Source organism: Heterodontus francisci, chromosome 19, assembly GCF_036365525.1.
Source record: "Heterodontus francisci isolate sHetFra1 chromosome 19, sHetFra1.hap1, whole genome shotgun sequence".
Classification (NCBI taxonomy): domain Eukaryota; kingdom Metazoa; phylum Chordata; class Chondrichthyes; order Heterodontiformes; family Heterodontidae; genus Heterodontus; species Heterodontus francisci.
Window position 1 is genome coordinate 90,266,993 of NC_090389.1, and position 25,215 is coordinate 90,292,207.

At 51.8% G+C, this 25,215-nt stretch overlaps 2 protein-coding genes across 4 annotated transcripts in view; one reads left to right on the forward strand and one right to left on the reverse strand.

Annotated features, from left to right (window-relative positions):
- The window catches only part of LOC137380298 (cytosolic 10-formyltetrahydrofolate dehydrogenase-like), a 292,525-nt gene that overhangs the window by 224,306 nt on the left and 43,004 nt on the right, over positions 1-25,215 (reverse strand). The window lies entirely within an intron of this gene.
- The window catches only part of lamb2l (laminin, beta 2-like), a 321,168-nt gene that overhangs the window by 128,106 nt on the left and 167,847 nt on the right, over positions 1-25,215 (forward strand). For all 3 annotated transcript variants that reach the window (XM_068052201.1, XM_068052200.1, XM_068052202.1), the window contains exon 4: positions 15,006-15,141. In XM_068052201.1, coding sequence (XP_067908302.1) covers positions 15,006-15,141 — 136 coding nt within the window. The remainder of the gene's footprint in view (positions 1-15,005; positions 15,142-25,215) is intronic.

The following is a 25,215-nucleotide window of genomic DNA, read 5'->3' on the forward strand; positions in this document are numbered from 1 at the left end:
GAGCCTTCACTGCCTCCCATACCCGGAGCCCTCACTGTCTCCAATACCCGGAGTCCTCACTGTCTCCAATACCCAGAGCCCTCACTGTCTCCAATATCCGGAGCCTTCACTGCCTCCCATACCCGGAGCCCTCACTGTCTCCAATACCCGGAGTCCTCACTGTCTCCAATACCCAGAGCCCTCACTGTCTCCAATACCCGGAGTCCTCACTGTCTCCAATACCCGGAGTCCTCACTGTCTCCTGTACCCAGAATCCTCACTGTCTCCAATACCCGGAGTCCTCACTGTCTCCAATACCCAGAATCCTCACTGTCTCCAATACCCAGAATCCTCACTGTCTCCAATACCCAGTATCCTCACTGTCTCCAATACCCGGAGTCCTCACTGTCTCCAATACCCAGAGTCCTCACTGTCTCCAATACTCGGAGTCCTCACTGTCTGCTGTACCCGGAGTCCTCACTGTCTCCAATACCCAGAATCCTCACTGTCTCCAATACCCGGAGTCCTCACTGTCTCCAATACCCAGAGTCCTCACTGTCTCCAATACCCGGAGTCCTCACTGTCTCCAATACCCAGAATCCTCACTGTCTCCAGTACCCGGAGCCCTCACTGTCTCCAATACCCGGAGTCCTCACTGTCTCCAATACCCGGAGCCCTCACTGTCTCCAATACCCGGAGCCCTCACTGTCTCCAATACCCAGAACCCTCACTGTCTCCAATACCCTGAGTCCTCACTGTATCCAATACCCGGAGTCCTCACTGTCTCCAATATCCAGAATCCTCACTGTCTCCAGTACCCGGAGCCCTCACTGTCTCCAATACCCGGAGTCCTCACTGTCTCCAATACCCAGAATCCTCACTGTCTCCAATACCCGGAGTCCTCACTGTCTCCAATACCCAGAATCCTCACTGTCTCCAATACCCGGAGCCTACAATATCACCAATACCCGGAGTCCTCACTGTCTCCAATACCCGGAGTCCTCACTGTCTCCTGTACCCGGAGTCCTCACTGTCTCCAATACCCGGAGCCCTCACTGTCTCCAATACCCGGAGCCCTCACTGTCGCCAATACCCAGAATCCTCACTGTCTCCAATACCCGGAGTCCTCACTGTCTCCAATACCCGGAGTCCTCATTGTCTCCAATACCCAGAATCCTCACTGTCTCCAATACCCGGAGCCTTCACTGTCTCCAATACCCAGAATCCTCACTGTCTCCAATACCCGGAGTCCTCACTGTCTCCAATACCCGGAGCCCTCACTGTCTCCAATACCCGGAGTCCTCACTGTCTCCAATACCCGGAGTCCTCACTGTCTCCAATACTCGGAGTCCTCACTGTCTCCAATACCCGGAGTCCTCACTGTCTCCAATACCCGGAGTCCTCACTGTCTCCAATACCCAGAATCCACACTGTCTCCAATACCCGGAACCCTCACTGTCTCCAATACCCGGAGTCCTCACTGTCTCCAATACCCAGAATCCTCACTGTCTCCAATATCCGGAGCCTTCACTGTCTCCCATACCCGGAGTCCTCACTGTCTCCAATACCCGGAGTCCTCACTGTCTCCAATACCCGGAGTCCTCACTGTCTCCAATACTCGGAGTCCTCACTGTCTCCAATACCCGGAGTCCTCACTGTCTCCAATACCCGGAGTCCTCACTGTCTCCAATACCCAGAATCCACACTGTCTCCAATACCCGGAACCCTCACTGTCTCCAATACCCGGAGTCCTCACTGTCTCCAATACCCAGAATCCTCACTGTCTCCAATATCCGGAGCCTTCACTGTCTCCCATACCCGGAGTCCTCACTGTCTCCAATACCCGGAGTCCTCACTGTCTCCAATACCCAGAGCCCTCACTGTCTCCAATACCCAGAGCCTTCACTGCCTCCCATACCCGGAGCCCTCACTGTCTCCAATACCCGGAGTCCACACTGTCTCCAATACCCGGAGTACTCACTGTCTCCAATACCCAGAATCCTCACTGTCTCCAATACCCGGAGCCTTCACTGCCTCCCATACCCGGAGCCCTCACTGTCTCCAATACCCGGAGTCCTCACTGTCTCCAATACCCAGAGCCCTCACTGTCTCCAATATCCGGAGCCTTCACTGCCTCCCATACCCGGAGCCCTCACTGTCTCCAATACCCGGAGTCCTCACTGTCTCCAATACCCAGAGCCCTCACTGTCTCCAATACCCGGAGTCCTCACTGTCTCCAATACCCGGAGTCCTCACTGTCTCCTGTACCCAGAATCCTCACTGTCTCCAATACCCGGAGTCCTCACTGTCTCCAATACCCAGAATCCTCACTGTCTCCAATACCCAGAATCCTCACTGTCTCCAATACCCAGTATCCTCACTGTCTCCAATACCCGGAGTCCTCACTGTCTCCAATACCCAGAGTCCTCACTGTCTCCAATACTCGGAGTCCTCACTGTCTGCTGTACCCGGAGTCCTCACTGTCTCCAATACCCAGAATCCTCACTGTCTCCAATACCCGGAGTCCTCACTGTCTCCAATACCCAGAGTCCTCACTGTCTCCAATACCCGGAGTCCTCACTGTCTCCAATACCCAGAATCCTCACTGTCTCCAGTACCCGGAGCCCTCACTGTCTCCAATACCCGGAGTCCTCACTGTCTCCAATACCCGGAGCCCTCACTGTCTCCAATACCCGGAGCCCTCACTGTCTCCAATACCCAGAACCCTCACTGTCTCCAATACCCTGAGTCCTCACTGTATCCAATACCCGGAGTCCTCACTGTCTCCAATATCCAGAATCCTCACTGTCTCCAGTACCCGGAGCCCTCACTGTCTCCAATACCCGGAGTCCTCACTGTCTCCAATACCCAGAATCCTCACTGTCTCCAATACCCGGAGTCCTCACTGTCTCCAATACCCAGAATCCTCACTGTCTCCAATACCCGGAGCCTACAATATCACCAATACCCGGAGTCCTCACTGTCTCCAATACCCGGAGTCCTCACTGTCTCCTGTACCCGGAGTCCTCACTGTCTCCAATACCCGGAGCCCTCACTGTCTCCAATACCCGGAGCCCTCACTGTCGCCAATACCCAGAATCCTCACTGTCTCCAATACCCGGAGTCCTCACTGTCTCCAATACCCGGAGTCCTCATTGTCTCCAATACCCAGAATCCTCACTGTCTCCAATACCCGGAGCCTTCACTGTCTCCAATACCCAGAATCCTCACTGTCTCCAATACCCGGAGTCCTCACTGTCTCCAATACCCGGAGCCCTCACTGTCTCCAATACCCGGAGTCCTCACTGTCTCCAATACCCAGAATCCTCACTGTCTCCAATACCCGGAGTCCTCACTGTCTCCAATACCCAGAATCCTCACTGTCTCCAATACCCGGAGTCCTCACTGTCTCCAATACCCAGAATCCTCACTGTCTCCAATATCCTGAGTCCTCACTGTCTCCAATACCCGGAGTCCTCACTGTCTCCAATACCCAGAGCCTACAATATCACCAATACCCGGAGTCCTCACTGTCTCCAATACCCGGAATCCTCACTGTCTCCAATACCCGGAGCCTACAATATCACCAATACCCGGAGTCCTCACTGTCTCCAATACCCAGAGTCCTCACTGTCTCCTGTACCCGGAGTCCTCACTGTCTCCAATACCCGGAGTCCTCACTGTCTCCAATACCCGGAGTCCTCACTGTCTCCAATACCCAGAATCCTCACTGTCTCCAATACCCGGAGTCCTCACTGTCTCAAATACCCAGAATCCTCACTGTCTCCAATACCCGGAGCCTACAATATCACCAATACCCGGAGTCCTCACTGTCTCCAATACCCGGAGTCCTCACTGTCTCCTGTACCCGGAGTCCTCACTGTCTCCAATACCCGGAGTCCTCACTGTCTCCAATACCCGGAGTCCTCACTGTCTCCTGTACCCGGAGTCCTCACTGTCTCCAATATCCGGAGTCCTCACTGTCTCCAATACCCGGAGCCCTCACTGTCGCCAATACCCAGAATCCTCACTGTCTCCAATACCCGGAGCCTTCACTGTCTCCAATACCCAGAATCCTCACTGTCTCCAATACCCGGAGCCCTCACTGTCTCCAATACCCGGAGTCCTCACTGTCTCCAATACCCAGAATCCTCACTGTCTCCAATACCCGGAGTCCTCACTGTCTCCAATACCCAGTATCCTCACTGTCTCCAATACCCGGAGTCCTCACTGTCTCCAATACCCAGAGCCTACAATATCACCAATACCCGGAGCCCTCACTGTCTCCAATACCCGGAGTCCTCACTGTCTCCAATACCCGGAGTCCTCACTGTCTCCAATACCCAGTATCCTCACTGTCTCCAATACCCAGAGCCTACAATATCACCAATACCCGGAGTCCTCACTGTCTCCAATACCCGGAATCCTCACTGTCTCCAATACCCGGAGCCTACAATATCACCAATACCCGGAGTCCTCACTGTCTCCAATACCCGGAGCCCTCACTGTCTCCAATACCCAGAGTCCTCACTGTCTCCTGTACCCGGAGTCCTCACTGTCTCCAATACCCGGAGCCTACAATATCACCAATACCCGGAGTCCTCACTGTCTCCAATACCCGGAGCCCTCACTGTCTCCAATACCCAGAGTCCTCACTGTCTCCTGTACCCGGAGTCCTCACTGTCTCCTGTACCCGGAGCCTTCACTGTCACCAATACCCAGAATCCTCACTGTCTCCAATACCCAGAATCCTCACTGTCTCCAATACCCAGAATCCTCACTGTCTCCAATACCCAGAATCCTCACTGTCTCCAATATCCGGAGCCTTCACTGTCACCAATACCCAGAATCCTCACTGTCTCCAATACCCAGAATCCTCACTGTCTCCAATACCCAGAATCCTCACTGTCTCCAATACCCAGAATCCTCACTGTCTCCAATACCCAGAATCCTCACTGTCTCCAATACCCGGAGCCCTCACTGTCTCCAATACCCAGAATCCTCACTGTCTCCAATACCCGGAACCCTCACTGTCTCCAATACCCGGAGCCCTCACTGTCTCCAATACCCAGAATCCTCACTGTCTCCAATACCCGGAACCCTCACTGTCTCCAATACCCAGAATCCTCACTGTCTCCAATACCCAGAATCCTCACTGTCTCCAATACCCGGAGCCCTCACTGTCTCCAATACCCAGAATCCTCACTGTCTCCAATACCCAGAATCCTCACTGTCTCCAATACCCAGAATCCTCACTGTCTCCAATACCCGGAGCCCTCACTGTCTCCAATACCCAGAATCCACACTGTCTCCAATACCCGGAACCCTCACTGTCTCCAATACCCAGAATCCTCACTGTCTCCAATACCCAGAATCCTCACTGTCTCCAATACCCGGAACCCTCACTGTCTCCAATACCCAGAATCCTCACTGTCTCCAATACCCAGAATCCTCACTGTCTCCAATACCCAGAATCCTCACTGTCTCCAATACCCGGAGTCCTCACTGTCTCCAATACCCGGAGCCCTCACTGTCTCCAATACCCAGAATCCACACTGTCTCCAATACCCGGAACCCTCACTGTCTCCAATACCCGGAGCCCTCACTGTCTCCAATACCCAGAATCCTCACTGTCTCCAATACCCAGAATCCTCACTGTCTCCAGTACCCGGAGCCCTCACTGTCTCCAATACCCGGAACCCTCACTGTCTCCAATACCCAGAATCCTCACTGTCTCCAATACCCGGAGTCCTCACTGTCTCCAATACCCGGAGCCCTCACTGTCTCCAATACTCGGAGTCCTCACTGTCTCCAATACCCGGAGTCCTCACTGTCTCCAATACCCGGAGTCCTCACTGTCTCCAATACCCGGAGTCCTCACTGTCTCTAATACCCAGAATCCACACTGTCTCCAATACCCGGAGCCCTCACTGTCTCCAATACCCGGAGCCCTCACTGTCTCCAATACTCGGAGTCCTCACTGTCTCCAATACCCAGAATCCACACTGTCTCCAATACCCGGAACCCTAACTGTCTCCAATACCCGGAGCCCTCACTGTCTCCAATACCCGGAGCCCTCACTGTCTCCAATACTCGGAGTCCTCACTGTCTCCAATACCCGGAGTCCTCACTGTCTCCAATACCCGGAGCCCTCACTGTCTCCAATACCCAGAATCCTCACTGTCTCCAATACCCGGAGTCCTCACTGTCTCTAATACCCAGAATCCACACTGTCTCCAATACCCGGAGCCCTCACTGTCTCCAATACCCGGAATCCTCACTGTCTCCAATACCCGGAGTCCTCACTGTCTCTAATACCCAGAATCCACACTGTCTCCAATACCCGGAGCCCTCACTGTCTCCAATACCCGGAGCCCTCACTGTCTCCAATACTCGGAGTCCTCACTGTCTCCAATACCCGGAGTCCTCACTGTCTCCAATACCCGGAGTCCTCACTGTCTCCAATATCCGGAGTCCTCACTGTCTCCAATACCCAGAATCCTCACTATCTCCAATACCAAGAATCCTCACTGTCTCCAATACCCGGAGTCCTCACTGTCTCCAATACCCGGAGTCCTCACTGTTTCCCAATACCCGGAGTCCTCACTGTCTCCAATACCCGGAGTCCTCACTGTCTCCAATACCCAGAATCCTCACTGTCTCCAATACCAAGAATCCTCACTGTCTCCAATACCCGGAGTCCTCACTGTCTCCAATACCCGGAGTCCTCACTGTTTCCCAATACCCGGAGTCCTCACTGTCTCCAATACCCGGAGTCCTCACTGTCTCCAATACTCGGAGTCCTCACTGTCTCCAATACCCGGAGTCCTCACTGTTTCCCAATACCCGGAGTCCTCACTGTCTCCAATACTCGGAGTCCTCACTGTCTCCAATACTCGGAGTCCTCACTGTCTCCAATACCCGGAGTCCTCACTGTCTCCAATACCCGGAGCCCTCACTGTCTCCAATAACCGGAATCCCTGCTGTCTCCAATACCCGGAGTCCTCACTGTCTCCAATACCCAGAATCCACACTGTCTCCAATACCCGGAACCCTCACTGTCTCCAATACCCGGAGTCCTCACTGTCTCCAATACCCAGAATCCTCACTGTCTCCAATATCCGGAGCCTTCACTGTCTCCCATACCCGGAGTCCTCACTGTCTCCAATACCCGGAGTCCTCACTGTCTCCAATACCCAGAGCCCTCACTGTCTCCAATACCCAGAGCCTTCACTGCCTCCCATACCCGGAGCCCTCACTGTCTCCAATACCCGGAGTACTCACTGTCTCCAATACCCAGAATCCTCACTGTCTCCAATACCCGGAGCCTTCACTGCCTCCCATACCCGGAGCCCTCACTGTCTCCAATACCCGGAGTCCTCACTGTCTCCAATACCCAGAGCCCTCACTGTCTCCAATATCCGGAGCCTTCACTGCCTCCCATACCCGGAGCCCTCACTGTCTCCAATACCCGGAGTCCTCACTGTCTCCAATACCCAGAGCCCTCACTGTCTCCAATACCCGGAGTCCTCACTGTCTCCAATACCCGGAGTCCTCACTGTCTCCTGTACCCAGAATCCTCACTGTCTCCAATACCCGGAGTCCTCACGCCCAATACCCGGAGTCCTCACTGTCTCCAATACCCGGAGTCCTCACTCTCTCCGATATCCGGAGTCCTCACTGTCTCCAATACCCAGAATCCTCACTGTCTCCAATACCCAGAATACTCACTGTCTCCAATACCCGGAGTCCTCACTGTCTCCAATACCCGGAGTCCTCACTGTCTCCCCTACCCGGAGTCCTCACTGTCTCCAATACCCGGAGTCCTCACTGTCTCCAATACTCGGAGTCCTCACTGTCTCCAATACCCGGAGTCCTCACTGTTTCCCAATACCCGGAGTCCTCACTGTCTCCAATACCCGGAGTCCTCACTGTCTCCAATACTCGGAGTCCTCACTGTCTCCAATACCCGGAGTCCTCACTGTCTCCAATACCCGGAGCCCTCACTGTCTCCAATACCCGGAGTCCTCACTGTCTCCAATACCCGGAATCCTCACTGTCTCCAATACCCAGAATCCACACTGTCTCCAATACCCGGAACCCTCACTGTCTCCAATACCCGGAGTCCTCACTGTCTCCAATACCCAGAATCCTCACTGTCTCCAATATCCGGAGCCTTCACTGTCTCCCATACCCGGAGTCCTCACTGTCTCCAATACCCGGAGTCCTCACTGTCTCCAATACCCAGAGCCCTCACTGTCTCCAATACCCAGAGCCTTCACTGCCTCCCATACCCGGAGCCCTCACTGTCTCCAATACCCGGAGTCCACACTGTCTCCAATACCCGGAGTACTCACTGTCTCCAATACCCAGAATCCTCACTGTCTCCAATACCCGGAGCCTTCACTGCCTCCCATACCCGGAGCCCTCACTGTCTCCAATACCCGGAGTCCTCACTGTCTCCAATACCCAGAGCCCTCACTGTCTCCAATATCCGGAGCCTTCACTGCCTCCCATACCCGGAGCCCTCACTGTCTCCAATACCCGGAGTCCTCACTGTCTCCAATACCCAGAGCCCTCACTGTCTCCAATACCCGGAGTCCTCACTGTCTCCAATACCCGGAGTCCTCACTGTCTCCTGTACCCAGAATCCTCACTGTCTCCAATACCCGGAGTCCTCACGCCCAATACCCGGAGTCCTCACTGTCTCCAATACCCGGAGTCCTCACTCTCTCCGATATCCGGAGTCCTCACTGTCTCCAATACCCAGAATCCTCACTGTCTCCAATACCCAGAATACTCACTGTCTCCAATACCCGGAGTCCTCACTGTCTCCAATACCCGGAGTCCTCACTGTCTCCCCTACCCGGAGTCCTCACTGTCTCCCAATACCCGGAGTCCTCACTGTCTCCCAATACACGGAGTCCTCACTGTCTCCAATATCCGGAGTCCTCACTGTCTCCAATACCCAGAATCCTCACTGTCTCCAATACCCGGAATCCTCACTGTCTCCAATACCCGGAGTCCTCACTGTCTCCAATATCCGGAGTCCTCACTGTCTCCCCTACCCGGAGTCCTCACTGTCTCCCAATACCTGGAGTCCTCACTGTCTCCCAATACACGGAGTGCTCACTGTCTCCAATATCCGGAGTCCTCACTGTCTCCAATACCCAGAATCCTCACTGTCTCCAATACCCAGAATCCTCACTGTCTCCAATACCCGGAATCCTCACTGTCTCCAATACCCGGAGTCCTCACTGTCTCCAATACCCAGAGTCCTCACTGTCTCCAATACCCGGAGTCCTCACTGTTTCTCAATACCCGGAGTCCTCACTGTCTCCATTACCCGGTGTCCTCACTGTCTCCAATACCTGGAGTCCTCACTGTCTCCAATACCCGGAGTCCTCACTGTCTCCAATACCCGGAGTCCTCATTGTCTCCAATACCCGGAATCCTCACTGTCTCCAATACCCGGAGCCCTCACTGTCTCCAATACCCAGAATCCTCACTGTCTCCCGTACCCGGAGCCCTCACTGTCTCCAATACCCGGAGTCCTCACTGTCTCCAATACCCAGAGTCCTCACTGTCTCCAATACCCAGAATCCTCACTGTCTCCAATACCCGGAGTCCTCACTGTCTCCAATACCCGGAGTCCTCACTGTCTCCTGTACCCGGAGTCCTCACTGTCTCCAATACCCAGAATCCTCACTGTCTCCAATACCAAGAATCCTCACTGTCTCCAGTACCCGGAGCCTTCACTGTCTCCAATACCCGGAGTCCTCACTGTCTCCAATACCCAGAATCCTCACTGTCTCCAATACCCGGAGTCCTCACTGTCTCCAATACCCAGAATCCTCACTGTCTCCAATACCCGGAGTCCTCACTGTCTCCAATACCCAGAATCCTCACTGTCTCCAATACCCTGAGTCCTCACTGTCTCCAATACCCAGAGCCTACAATATCACCAATACCCGGAGTCCTCACTGTCTCCAATACCCGGAGTCCTCACTGTCTCCAATACCCAGAGCCTACAATATCACCAATACCCGGAGTCCTCACTGTCTCCAATACCCGGAATCCTCACTGTCTCCTGTACCCGGAGTCCTCACTGTCTCCAATACCCGGAGCCCTCACTGTCTCCAATACCCGGAGTCCTCACTGTCTCCAATACCCGGAGCCCTCACTGTCGCCAATACCCAGAATCCTCACTGTCTCCTGTACCCGGAGTCCTCACTGTCTCCAATACCCGGAGTCCTCACTGTCTCCAATATCCTGAGCCCTCACTGTCGCCAATACCCAGAATCCTCACTGTCTCCAATACCCGGAGCCTTCACTGTCACCAATACCCAGAATCCTCACTGTCTCCAATACCCGGAGTCCTCACTGTTTCCCAATACCCGGAGTCCTCACTGTCTCCAATACCCGGAGCCCTCACTTCTCCAATACCCAGAATCCTCACTGTCTCCAATACCCGGAGCCCTCACTGTCTCCAATACCCGGAGTCCTCACTGTCTCCAATACCCGGAGCCCTCACTGTCTCCAATACCCGGAGTCCTCACTGTCTCCAATACCCGGAGTCCTCACTGTCTCCAATACCCAGAGCCTACAATATCACCAATACCCGGAGTCCTCACTGTCTCCAATACCCGGAATCCTCACTGTCTCCTGTACCCGGAGTCCTCACTGTCTCCAATACCCGGAGCCCTCACTGTCTCCAATACCCGGAGTCCTCACTGTCTCCAATACCCGGAGCCCTCACTGTCGCCAATACCCAGAATCCTCACTGTCTCCTGTACCCGGAGTCCTCACTGTCTCCAATACCCGGAGTCCTCACTGTCTCCAATATTCTGAGCCCTCACTGTCGCCAATACCCAGAATCCTCACTGTCTCCAATACCCGGAGCCTTCACTGTCACCAATACCCAGAATCCTCACTGTCTCCAATACCCGGAGTCCTCACTGTTTCCCAATACCCGGAGTCCTCACTGTCTCCAATACCCGGAGCCCTCACTTCTCCAATACCCAGAATCCTCACTGTCTCCAATACCCGGAGCCCTCACTGTCTCCAATACCCGGAGTCCTCACTGTCTCCAATACCCGGAGTCCTCACTGTCTCCAATACCCGGAGCCCTCACTTCTCCAATACCCAGAATCCTCACTGTCTCCAATACCCGGAGCCCTCACTGTCTCCAATACCCAGAATCCTCACTGTCTCCAATACCCGGAGCCTTCACTGTCTCCAATACCCAGAATCCTCACTGTCTCCAATACCCGGAGTCCTCACTGTCTCCAATACCCGGAGTCCTCACTGTCTCCAATACTCGGAGTCCTCACTGTCTCCAATACCCGGAGCCCTCACTGTCTCCCCTACCCGGAGTCCTCACTGTCTCCAATACCCAGAATCCTCACTGTCTCCAATACCCAGAGTCCTCACTGTCTCCAATACCCAGAATCCTCAATGTCTCCAATACCCGGAGTCCTCACTGTCTCCAATACCCAGAATCCACACTGTCTCCAATACCCGGAGCCCTCAATGTCTCCAATACCCGGAGCCCTCACTGTCTCCAATACCCGGAGTCCTCACTGTCTCCAATACCCAGAATCCACACTGTCTCCAATACCCGGAGCCCTCACTGTCTCCAATACCCGGAGTCCTCACTGTCTCCAATACTCGGAGTCCTCACTGTCTCCAATACCCGGAGTCCTCACTGTCTCCAATACCCAGAATCCTCACTGTCTCCAATACCCGGAGTCCTCACTGTCTCCAATACCCAGAATCCTCACTGTCTCCAATATCCGGAGCCTTCACTGTCTCCCATACCCGGAGTCCTCACTGTCTCCAATACCCGGAGTCCTCACTGTCTCCAATATCCGGAGCCTTCACTGCCTCCCATACCCGGAGTCCTCACTGTCTCCAATACCCAGAGTCCTCACTGTCTCCAATACCCAGAATCCTCACTGTCTCCAATACCCGGAGTCCTCACTGTCTCCAATACCCAGAATCCTCACTGTCTCCAATACCCGGAGCCTTCACTGTCTCCAATACCCAGAATCCTCACTGTCTCCAATACCCGGAGTCCTCACTGTCTCCAATACCCGGAGTCCTCACTGTCTCCAATAGCCGGAGCCCTCATTGTCCAGCAGAATTGAAATGTGGAACAGTGCATCAGAGAAGGAGACCATTTGGTCCATTGAATCTGTGCCAGCTTTTTTGAGGAACAGTCGAGTCCGTCCCACTCCCTGGCTCTTTTCCCACAGCCCTGCAGATTTTCTCCGTCAAGTATTTATCCAATTCCCTTTTGAAAACTACCGTTAATCTGTTTCGACCTACTTATCAGAAATTATGAAACTACCTATCACCTATCGCCACCTCGAACACCATAAGCTGCAGCTGCCCTCCCTGTGCTTACAGCAGTGCATTTCAAACAGTCTCACAGCCCCAGGGCATCAACATCCTGAACTTCCCTCCAGCACAACTACAGGTTTAGAACAACTGCTCCCCATTTTCCTTCTCTCCTTTCAGTGCCCCCTCTTTCTGTGTTTCACTAAATGATCAGTGTTTCTCATGGAGACTGATTTTACAGGCTGTTGCTGCCATCTCCCCCTGTATATTTCCATTTCCCAGCAACTCCAATCACAAATATGTTCTACTCACAGAATGAACTGGGCCGATTTCCGACCCCCGCACCCACGCCCCCCGCCCCCCTCCCAGCCCCTGGCCGCAGCTTCCAGCCACCTTTGCTTTCCTGACCATTTTTGGATCCTGATTTTGCCAGGTTTCTCTCATGGGAGCGAGGGAGAGAGAGAGAGAGAGAGAGTGTTCGATTCTGCAGGGTCTTCCCAGTGCCTACTGTCCTCTCTCCAGGCTTCCTGCTGACTCTAACCAGGGGCCCAACGCAGTTCCCATTCCAATATTTCATTGGGCTCCAAACTGTGGTTTTGTTGCTTTGCGGTTTCAATACCCAGAAACCTCTCTATGGAAATGTCATGTGCACTGATAAAACAGAATGGTCCAATTGCACCATCCAGCACATGGGGTAGGGGGAGGGGGTTGTGGTGGGGGATGGAACCACATTGGGAATGAATGGTAACAAATGAAGGCATCGGACTGTCATAAAATAACTATTATTGGAACTAAACTTTGAAAAATGTATTATAAACATTGTCAGCACTTAGGTTTCAATGTTGAACTTTGTAAATGAATTGCTGGCTCATGAGAGAGGTGAAAGGTCAGGTGGGTCACATGACTGGTATGGCTCGGACTGTGATGGCAGCCAATCAGCAGTCAATAAGGGCTGAGCCAATCTGAGGGCTACATTGATGATGTTAGCAGAAGCATGGGGTAGAGGCAGACCCCTCGATCCCCATGGGGTAGAGGCAGACCCCTCGATCCCCATGGGGTAGAGGCAGACCCCTCGATCCCCATGGGGTGGAGGCAGACCCCTCGATCCCCATGGAGTGGAGGCAGAACCCTCGATCCCCATGGAGTGGAGGCAGACCCCTCGATCCCCATGGAGTGGAGGCAGACCCCTCGCTCCCCATGGAGTGGAGGCAGACCCCTCGCTCCCCATGGAGGCAGACCCCTCGATCCCCATGGAGTGGAGGCAGACCTCTCGATCCCCATGGAGTGGAGGCAGAACCCCCGATCCCCATGGAGTGGAGGCAGACCCCTCGATCCCCAAGGATTAGAGGCAGACAACTCGATCCCCATGGAGTGGAGGCAGACCCCTCAATCCCTATGGAGTGGAGGCAGACCTCTCAATCCCCATGGAGTGGAGGCAGACCCCTCAATCCCCATGGAGTGGAGGCAGACCTCTCGATCACCATGGAGTGGAGGCAGGCCCCTCGATCCCCAAGGAGTGGAGGCAGACCCCTCGATCCCCATGAAGTGGAGGCAGACCCCTCGATCTCCATGGAGTGGAGGCAGACCCCTCGATCACCATGGGGTGGAGGCAGACCCCTCGATCCCCATGGGGTGGAGGCAGACCCCTCAATCCCCATGGGGGTGGAGGCAGACCCCTCGATCCCCATGGAGTGGAGGCAGACCCCTCAATCCTCATGGAGTGGAGGAAGACCCCTCGATCCCCAAGGGGTGGAGGCAGACCCCTCGATCTCCATGGAGTGGAGGCAGACCCCTCGATCACCATGGGGTGGAGGCAGACCCCTCGATCCCCATGGGGTGGAGGCAGACCCCTCAATCCCCATGGGGGTGGAGGCAGACCCCTCGATCCCCATGGAGTGGAGGCAGACCCCTCAATCCCCATGGAGTGGAGGAAGACCCCTCGATCCCCAAGGGGTGGAGGCAGACCCCTCGATCACCATGGAGTGGAAGCAGGCCCCTCGATCCCCAAGGAGTGGAGGCAGACCCCTCAATCCCCATGGAGTGGAGGCAGACCCCTCGATCCCCAAGGGGTGGAGGCAGACCCTTTGAAACCGTCCCCAGGATTCCCGGTTGAGAACTCTTGATTTATAAAGTCATTGGGTCATAACAGCACAGACAGAGGCCATTCGGCCCATCATATCACTTCATATTACACCCACCTTTGGAGACCATGGTCTCCGACTCAGCTGGAGATTTCGTGTCCAACTCTCGTGTTGAAGTTATGCAGAGAGTCGGAGGTTAGTTACAAACAGGTAATGTGTCCCTTAGAACAACAATCCCCAGATGAACCACCAGCATCTGAACGATTTCTGCTCTTGTGTAACTTACATCCATGAGCCTTGATCCTCCCTGACCTATTGAATTGAAGTAATCTGTCAGTATGAGCACAGTCTAGTCTCATTTAAACTCCTCTATCAGCTTGTCCTGGAGTTTACACACCTCAAAACTCATAGACCAGCTTTTTAAGCCTATCAGGGGCCATTAAGGTGTTTTAAGTTGAGTCTGATTCTTGTGGACCTTCTCTGAAACTTTTCCAAAACATTAATGTATCAGCAAACCATGTGAAAGCACCAAATCTGGAGACAGTATTCCACATGAAACAATAACATTATAATAAAGGTGTGGTTTTCCTCTCGATGTTCTAGGAGGTGGAGAAATGTTTCCAGTGTGATTCGACAAGATCGTATCATCCTTTCAACAACAGAAATAGTCACCGTGTCGAGAATGTGATCTATCTGACTGATCAGAGGGAGGAGAGGACCTGGTGGCAGTCTGAGAATGGTGGGTTAGAAAACAGAGAGTCATCGAGTCATTACAGTACTGACGAAGGCCATTTGGCCCGTTGAGTCAATGCTGGCTCTCTATTGAGCAATCCAATCAGTCCCATTCCCCCAGCGCCAAAGCATTCAATGCTCCAACAACCCTCGATGTGAAGACATTTCTTCAAGCCTGACTCCTCACTCTTAGTCACAATTTTAAATTGATTCTTCAACCAGGGGAAATACTCTTCCTCCATTCACTCTATCACAACTCCATGTAATTTTAAAAACCTACATTAAATCTTCTCTCAGCCTCCTTGGCACCACTGGATGTTGTCCCAGTGGCTGGAGGTGGGTGGAGTTCCAGTGGGTTTTGACCCTCCAAATCTGCCTCTCCCCTGACCCATTTGCCCACGTTGGGGATCATTAGTGATTCATGATGAACTCTTGTCATGATTTTCATGCCACGTGGAGTTCACCAGAGTGAAGAGGGCAATCCCAGGGAGAGGCACTGAGCACCTCTCTCTCTCCATGTGAGTATCTCAGGGTATATCACCACCATCTTCTGGACGGCAGTCCCGGGGAGTGGTGATATCACAGGCAGACAGGAGGAAAATACACCTCCCTGCTGCCATGTCTTACTGTGACTGATGAAGGAGAAATCAGCGGTGGTCCTGGTGGGAGTTGGAGGCTGGGGGGAGGAAGGTTCTGGTGGGAGCAGGATGCTGGGGGGAGGAAGGTCCTGGTGGGAGTTGGAGGCTGGGGGGAGAAAGGTCCTGGTGGGAGCAGGAGGCTGGGGGGAGGAAGGTCCTGGTGGGAGTTGGAGGCTGGGGGGAGGAAGGTCCTGGTGGGAGTTGGAGGCTGGGGGGAGGAAGGTTCTGGTGGGAGCAGGAGGCTGGGGGGAGGAAGGTCCTGGTGGGAGTTGGAGGCTGGGGGGAGGAAGGTCCTGGTGGGAGCAGGAGGCTGGGGGGGAGGAAGGTCCTGGTGGGAGTTCGAGGCTTGGGGGAGGAAGGTCCTGGTGGGAGCCAGATGCTGGGGGGCGGAAGGTCCTGGTGGGAGCAGGAGGCTGGGGGGAGGAAGGTCCTGGTGGGAGTTCGAGGCTGGGGGGAGGAAGGTTCTGGTGGGAGCAGGATGCTGGGGGGAGGAAAGTCCTGGTGGGTGGCATTGACTGAATATCCATTCGCTCATTGCTGCTGTCCCACCTGATTTTAGATGGGATTATGGAGGAGAATCCCAGCCAATTTCTTGAAACTCTCCTCACAATAACAACTTGCATTTATACAGCACATTTATAAGGTTTCACAGGAGCAGAATCAAGTATCAAAGCTGAGGCAACAACAGAGTTATTAGGACAGGTGACTAAAATCTTGGTCAAAAAGGTAGGTTTTAAGGAGCATCTTAAAGGGGGAGTGAGAGAGAGAGAGAGTGCTGATGAGGCAGAGAGGTTTAGGGAGAGAATTCAGAGTTTAGGACCTAAGCGTCTGAAGACACGGCTACCAATGGTGGGGTGGAGGAAGTGAGGGATACACTAGAGGCCAGAATTGGAGAAATGCAGAGATCTTGGATGGCTGTAGGGCTGGAGGAGATTACAGAGATAGGGAGGGGCGAGGTCAAGGAGGGATTTGAAAACAAGGATAAGAATTTTAAAATTGAGTCATTTATGCTAATGTAGGTCATTGAGCACAGTGGGAGATGGGTGAATGGGACTTGGTGCAAATTAGGGTATGGGTTAGGGTTAGGTTTAGGGTTTGGGTTAGGGTTAGAGTAGGGTTAGGGTGAGATTAGAGTTAGGGTTAGGGTTAAGGGTTACTGTTAGAGTAGGGTTAGGGTTAGGGTTAGAATAGTATCCCTATTCTAACCCTAACCCTAGGGTATGGGTTAGGGTTGAGGTATGGGTTAACATTAGGGTTAGGTTAGTGTATCGGTTAGGGTTAGGCTATGGGTTAGGGTTAGGGTTAGACTACGGTTAGGGTTAGGGTCTGGGTTAGGGTTAGGGATTGGGTTAGGGTGAGGGTTAGGTTTAGGGTTAGGGTTAGAGTAGGGTTAGGGTTAGAGTAGGGTTAGGGTTAGGGTTAGAGTAGGGTTAGGTTATAGGTTAGGGTTGAGGTATGGGTTAACATTAGGGTTCGTTTAGGGTTCGGCTTTGGGTTAGGGTTAGGGTTAGACTACGGTTAGGGTTAGGGTATAGGTTAGGGTTAGGGTTAGGGTTAGGTTAGGGTTAGGGTTAGGGTTAGGGTTAGGGTTAGGGTTAGGGTTAGACTACGGTTTGGGTTAGGGTATGGGTTACGGTTAAGGTTAGGGTTAGGGTTAGACTAGGGTTAGGGTATGAGTTAGGGTTAGGGTTAGGGTTAGACTAGGGTTAGGTTATAGGCTAGGGTTGAGGTATGGGTTAACATTAGGGTTCGTTTAGGGTTCGGCTTTGGGTTAGGGTTAGGGTTAGACTACGGTTAGGGTTAGGGTATGGGTATGGGTTAGGGTTAGGGTTAGGGTTAGACTACGGTTAGGGTATGGGTTAGGGTTAGGGTTAGACTACGGTTTGGTTTAGGGTATCGGTTAGGGTTAGGGTTAGGGTTAGAGTAGGGTTAGGGTATGGGTTAGGATTAGGATTAGGGTTGGAGTTAGTGCAGTGTTAGGGTCAGGGTTAGGGTTAGGGTCAGGGTTAGGGTTACGGTTAGGGTTAGGGTAGGATTAGGGTTTGGGTTAGGGTTAGAGTAGTGTTCTGGTTCGGGTTAGGATTAGGGTTAGGGTTAGAGTAATGTTAGGGTTAAGGTTAGGGTTCGGGTTAGGGTTAGAGATAGAGTAGTGTTAGGGTTAGGGTTAGCGTAGTGTTCTGGTTAGGGTTAGGGTTAGAGTAATGTTAGGGTCAAGGTTAGGGTTAGGGTTAGGGTAGTGTTAGGGTTCGGGTAGGATTAGGGTTAGGGTTAGGGTTAGAGTAGTTAGGGTTAGGGTAGTGTTAGGGTTAGGGTAGGATTAGGGTTAGGGTTAGGGTTAGGGTTAGGGTAGGGTTAGGGTTAGGGTTAGGGTTAGGGTTAGGGTTAGGATAGTGCTAGGGTTAGGGTAGGATTGGGGTTAGGGTTGGGTTAGGGTTAGGGTTAGGGTTGAGCTTTGGGGTTAGGGTTAGGGTTAGGGATAGAGTTAGGATATGGGGGTTAGGGTTAGGGTGAGCTTTGGGGTCAGGGTTAGTGTTAAGGATAGAGTTAGGGTTAGGGTTAAGGTTAGGGTTAGGGTTAGGGATAGAGTTAGGATTAGGGTTAGGGTAGGGTTAGGGTTAGGGTTAGGATATGGGGGCAGCAGACCTTTGGATGACCTCAAGTTTACAGAGGGTGGAAGGTGGGAGGCCCGTTAGGGTTAGGGTTAGGGATAGAGTTAGGGTTAGTGTTAGGGTTAGGATATGGGGGCAGCAGAGTTTTGGATGAGCTCAAGTTTACAGAGGGTGGAAGGTGGGAGACCATCCTGGAGAACACTGGGATAGTCGATATAAAAACAAGAAATGCTGGAATCACTCAGCAGGTCTGGCAGCATCTGTGGAAAGAGAAGCAGAGTTAACGTTTCGGGTCAGTGACCCTTCTTCGGAACTGACAAATATTAGAAATGTCACAGGTTATAAGCAAGTGAAGTGGGGGTTAGGGTTAGGGTTAGGGTTGAGCTTTGGGGTCAGGGTTGGGGTTCGGGTTAGAGTTAGGATATGGGGGCTAGGGATAGGGTTAGGGTGAGCTTTGGGGTCAGGGTTAGGGTTAGGGATAGAGTTAGGATAAGGGGGTTAGGGTTAGGGTTAGGGTGAGCTTTGGGGTCAGGGTTAGGGTTAGGAATAGAGTTAGGATAGGGGGGCAGCAGCGTTTTGGATGAGCTCAAGTTTACAGAGGATGGAAGGTGGGAGACCGTCCTGGAGAACACTGGGATAGTCGATACAAAAACAAGAAATGCTGGAACCACTCAGCAGGTCTGGCAGCATCTGTGAAAAGAGAAGCAGAGTTAACGTTTCGGTTCAGTGACCCTTCTTCGGAACTGACAAATATTAGAAATGTCACAGGTTATAAGCAAGTGAGGTGGGGGTTAGGGTTAGGGTTAGGGTAGGATTAGGGTTAGGGTTAGTGTTAGAGTAGGGTCAGGGTTAGGGTTAGGGTTAGAGTAGTGCTATGGTTAGGGTTAGGGTAGGATTGGGGTTAGGGTTGGGTTAGGGTTAGGGTTAGGGTTAGGGTTGAGCTTTGGGGTCAGGGTTAGGGTTAGGGATAGAGTTAGGATATGGGGCAGCAGAGTTTTGGATGAGCTCAGGTTTACAGAGGGTTAGGGTTAGGGTTAGGGTTAGGGTTAGGGTTAGGGTTAGGGTTAGGGATAGAGTTAGGATAATGGGGCAGCAGAGTTTTGGATGAGCTCAGGTTTACAGAGGGTGGAAGGTGGGAGACCGTCCTGGAGAACACTGGGATAGTCGATATAAAAACAAGAAATGCTGGAACCACTCAGCAGGTCTGGCAGCATCTGTGAAAAGAGAAGCAGAGTTAACGTTTTGGGTCAGTGACCCTTCTTCGGAACTGACAAATATTAGAAATGTCACAGGTTATAAGCAAGTGAGGTGGGGGTTAGGGTTAGGGTTAGGGTTAGGGTTAGTGTTAGAGTAGGGTCAGGGTTAGGGTTAGGGTTAGAGTAGTGCTATGGTTAGGGTTAGGGTAGGATTGGGGTTAGGGTTGGGTTAGGGTTAGGGTTAGGGTTAGGGTTGAGCTTTGGGGTCAGGGTTAGGGTTAGGGATAGAGTTAGGATATGGGGCAGCAGAGTTTTGGATGAGCTCAGGTTTACAGAGGGTGGAAGGTGGGTTAGGGTTTGGGTTAGGGTTAGGGATAGAGTTAGGATATGGGGGCAGCAGAGTTTTGGATGAGCTCAGGTTTACAGAGGGTGGAAGGTGGGAGACCGTCCTGGAGAACACTGGGATAGTCGATATAAAAACAAGAAATGCTGGAACCACTCAGCAGGTCTGGCAGCATCTGTGAAAAGAGAAGCAGAGTTAACGTTTCGGTTCAGTGACCCTTCTTCGGAACTGACAAATATTAGAAATGTCACAGGTTATAAGCAAGTGAGGTGGGGGTTAGGGTTAGGGTTAGGGTAGGATTAGGGTTAGGGTTAGTGTTAGAGTAGGGTCAGGGTTAGGGTTAGGGTTAGAGTAGTGCTATGGTTAGGGTTAGGGTAGGATTGGGGTTAGGGTTGGGTTAGGGTTAGGGTTAGGGTTAGGGTTGAGCTTTGGGGTCAGGGTTAGGGTTAGGGATAGAGTTAGGATATGGGGCAGCAGAGTTTTGGATGAGCTCAGGTTTACAGAGGGTGGAAGGTGGGTTAGGGTTAGGGTTAGGGTTAGGGATAGAGTTAGGATATGGGGGCAGCAGAGTTTTGGATGAGCTCAGGTTTACAGAGGGTGGAAGGTGGGAGACCGTCCTGGAGAACACTGGGATAGTCGATATAAAAACAAGAAATGCTGGAACCACTCAGCAGGTCTGGCAGCATCTGTGAAAAGAGAAGCAGAGTTAACGTTTTGGGTCAGTGACCCTTCTTCGGATAGTCGAGCTTGGAGGTTAGAATGGGCACAATTGAGCTTTTCAGGGAGTCCTTCTTTGTTAGAATGGATTGATTTCTGGTATAGTTGTGTTAGGTTTAGGGTTAGGGTTAGGGTTAGACTCTGGGTTAGGGTTAGGGTATGGGTTAGGGTGAGGGTTAGGTTTAGGGTTAAGGTTAGTGTAGGGTTAGGGTTAGAGTAGGGTTAGGGTTAGGGTTAGAATAGGGTTCAGGTATGGGTTTGCGTTGAGGTATGGGTTAACATTAGGGTTAGGGTAGGGTGTAGGTTAGGGTTAGGGTTAGACTAGGTTTAGGGTTAGGGTATGGGTTAGGGTTAGGGTTAGAGTAGGGTTCGGTTATAGGTTAGGGTTGAGGTATGGGTTAACATTAGGGTTCGTTTAGGGTTAGGCTTTGGGTTAGGGTTAGGGTTAGACAACGGTTAGGGTTAGGGTATGGGTTAGGGTTAGGGTTAGGGTTAGACTGCGGTTAGGGTTAGGGTATGGATTAGGGTTAGGGTTAGGATTAGGGATAGAGTTAGGATATGGGGGCAGCAGAGTTTTGGATGAGCTCAGGTTTACAGAGGGTGGAAGGTGGGAGACCGTCCTGGAGAACACTGGGATAGTCGATATAAAAACAAGAAATGCTGGAACCACTCAGCAGGTCTGGCAGCATCTGTGAAAAGAGAAGCAGAGTTAACGTTTCGGGTCAGTGACCCTTATTCGGAACTGACAAATATTAGAAATGTCACAGGTTATAAGCAAGTGAGGTGGGGGTTAGGGTTAGGGTTAGGGTAGGATTAGGGTTAGCGTTAGTGTTAGAGTAGGGTCAGGGTTAGGGTTAGGGTTAGAGTAGTGCTATGGTTAGGGTTAGGGTAGGATTGGGGTTAGGGTTGGGTTAGGGTTAGGGTTAGGGTTGAGCTTTGGGGTCAGCATTAGGGTTAGGGATAGAGTTAGGATATGGGGCAGCAGAGTTTTGGATGAGCTCAGGTTTACAGAGGGTGGAAGGTGGGTTAGGGTTAGGGTTAGGGTTAGGGATAGAGTTAGGATATGGGGGCAGCAGAGTTTTGTATGAGCTCAGGTTTACAGAGGGTGGAAGGTGGGAGACCGTCCTGGAGAACACTGGGATAGTCGATATAAAAACAAGAAATGCTGGAACCACTCAGCAGGTCTGGCAGCATCTGTGAAAAGAGAAGCAGAGTTAACGTTTCGGGTCAGTGACCCTTCTTCGGATTGTCGAGCTTGGAGGTTAGAATGGGCACAATTGAGCTTTTCAGGGAGTCCTTCTTTGTTAGAATGGATTGATTTCTGGTGTAGTTGGGTTAGGGTTAGGGTTAGGGTTAGGCTCTGGGTTAGGGTTAGGGTATGGGTTAGGGTGAGGGTTAGGTTTAGGGTTAAGGTTAGTGCAGGGTTAGGGTTAGAGTAGGGTTAGGGTTAGGGTTAGGGTTAGGGTTAGAATAGGGTGAGGGTATGGGTTAGCGTTGAGGTATGGGTTAACATTAGGGTTAGGGTAGGGTGTAGGTTAGGGTTAGGGTTAGACTAGGTTTAGGGTTAGGGTATGGGTTAGGGTTAGGGTTAGAGTAGGGTTCGGTTATAGGTTAGGGTTGAGGTATGGGTTAACATTAGGGTTCGTTTAGGGTTAGGCTTTGGGTTAGGGTTAGGGTTAGACAACGGTTAGGGTTAGGGTATGGGTTAGGGTTAGGGTTAGACTGCGGTTAGGGTTAGGGTATGGGTTAGGGTTAAGGTTAGGGTTAGGATTAGGGTTAGAGTTAGAGTAGTGTTAGGGTCTGGGTTAGGGTTAGGGTCTGGGTTAGGGTTACGGTTAGGGTTAGGGTAGGATTAGTGTTTGGGTTAGGGTTAGGGTTACAGTAGTGTTCTGGTTCGGGTTAGGGTTAGGATTAGGGTTAGAGTAATGTTAGGGTCAAGGTTAGGGTTAGGGTTAGAGTTAGAGTAGTGTTAGGGTTAGGGTTAGGGTTACAGTAGTGTTCTGGTTAAGGATAGGGTTAGGATTAGGGTTAGGGATAGAGTAATGTTAGGGTCAAGGTTAGGGTTAGGGTTAGGGTTAGTGTTAGAGTAGTGTTGGGGTTTGGGTTAGGGTAGGATTAGGGTTAGGGTTAGGGTTAGAGTAGGGTTCGGGTTAGGGTTAGGGTTGAGCTTTGGGGTCAGCATTAGGGTTAGGGATGGAGTTAGGATATGGGGCAGCAGAGTTTTGGATGAGCTCAGGTTTACAGAGGGTGGAAGGTGGGTTAGGGTTAGGGTTAAGGTTAGGGATAGAGTTAGGATATGGGGGCAGCAGAGTTTTGGATGAGCTCAGGTTTACAGAGGGTGGAAGGTGGGAGACCGTCCTGGAGAACACTGGGATAGTCGATATAAAAACAAGAAATGCTGGAACCACTCAGCAGGTCTGGCAGCATCTGTGAAAAGAGAAGCAGAGTTAACGTTTTGGGTCAGTGACCCTTCTTCGGAACTGACAAATATTAGAAATGTCACAGGTTATAAGCAAGTGAGGTGGGGGTTAGGGTTAGGGTTAGGGTAGGATTAGGGTTAGGGTTAGTGTTAGAGTAGGGTCAGGGTTAGGGTTAAGGTTAGAGTAGTGCTATGGTTAGGGTTAGGGTAGGATTGGGGTTAGGGTTGGGTTAGGGTTAGGGTTAGGGTTAGGGTTGAGCTTTGGGGTCAGGGTTAGGGTTAGGGATAGAGTTAGGATATGGGGGCAGCAGAGTTTTGGATGCGCTCAGGTTTACAGAGGGTGTAAGGTGGGTTAGGGTTAGGGTTAGGGTTAGGGATAGAGTTAGGATATGGGGGCAGCAGAGTTTTGGATGAGCTCAGGTTTACAGAGGGTGGAAGGTGGGAGATCGTCCTGGAGAACACTGGGGTAGTCGATATAAAAACAAGAAATGCTGGAACCACTCAGCAGGTCTGGCAGCATCTGTGAAAAGAGAAGCAGAGTTAACGTTTTGGGTCAGTGACCCTTCTTCGGAACTGACAAATATTAGAAATGTCACAGGTTATAAGCAAGTGAGGTGGGGGTTAGGGTTAGGGTTAGGGTAGGATTAGGGTTAGGGTTAGTGTTAGAGTAGGGTCAGGGTTAGGGTTAGGGTTAGAGTAGTGCTATGGTTAGGGTTAGGGTAGGATTGGGGTTAGGGTTGGGTTAGGGTTAGGGTTAGGGTTCGGCTTGAGCTTTGGGGTCAGGGTTAGGGTTAGGGATAGAGTTAGGATATGGGGGCAGCAGAGTTTTGGATGCGCTCAGGTTTACAGAGGGTGGAAGGTGGGTTAGGGTTAGGGTTAGGGTTAGGGATAGAGTTAGGATATGGGGGCAGCAGAGTTTTGGATGAGCTCAGGTTTACAGAGGGTGGAAGGTGGGAGACCGTCCTGGAGAACACTGGGATAGTCGATATAAAAACAAGAAATGCTGGAACCACTCAGCAGGTCTGGCAGCATCTGTGAAAAGAGAAGCAGAGTTAACGTTTTGGGTCAGTGACCCTTTTTTGGAACTGACAAATATTAGAAATGTCACAGGTTATAAGCAAGTGAGGTGGGGGTTAGGGTTAGGGTTGGGGTTAGGATTAGGGTTGAGCTTTGGGGTCAGGGTTATGGTTAGGGATAGAGTTAGCATATGGGGGTTAGGGTTAGGGTTAGGGTGAGCTTTGGGGTCCGGGTTAGGGTTAGGGATAGAGTTAGGATATATGGGCAGCAGAGTTTTGGATGAGCTCAAGTTTACAGAGGGTGGAAGGTGGGTTAGGGTTAGGGTTAGGGTTAGGGTTAGGGTTAGGGTAGGGTTCAGGTATGGTTTAGGGTTAGGGCTAGGGTTAGGGTTAGGATAGGGTTAGGGTTAGGGTTAGGGTAGTGCTATGGTTAGGGTTGTTGTAGGATTGGGTTAGGGTTAGGGTTAGGGTTGAGCTTTGGGGTCAGGGTTAGGGTTAGGCTTAGAGTTAGGATTTGGTGGTTAGGGTTAGGGTTATGGTTAGGGTTAGGGTGAGCTTTGGGGTCAGGATTAGGGTTAGGGTTAGGGTTAGGGTTAGGGTTAGGATTAGGGTTAGGGTTAGGGATGGAGTAAGAATATGGGGGCAGCAGAGTTTTGGATGAGCTCAAGTTGACAGAGGGTGGAATGTGGGAGACCATCCTGGAGAACACTGGGATAGTCGATATAAAAACAAGAAATGCTGGAACCACTCAGCAGGTCTGGCAGCATCTGTGGAAAGAGAAGCAGAGTTAACATTTCGGGTCAGTGATCCTTCTTCGGAACTGACAAATATTAGATATGTCACAGGTTATAAGCAAGTGAGGTGGGGGTCAGGGTTAGGGTTAGGGTTAGGGGTAGAGTTAGAGTAGTGTTATGGTTAGGGTTAGGGTAGTGTTCTGGTTAGGGTTAGGGCTAGGATTAGGGTTAGGGTAAGAGTAATGTTAGGGTCAAGGTTAGGGTTAGGGTTAGCGTTAGAGTAGTGTTAGGGTTAGGGTTAGAGTAGTGCTATGGTTAGGGTTAGGGTAGGATTGGGGTTAGGGTTGGGTTAGGGTTAGGGTTGAGCTTTGGGGTCAGGGTTAGGGTTAGGGATAGAGTTAGGATATGG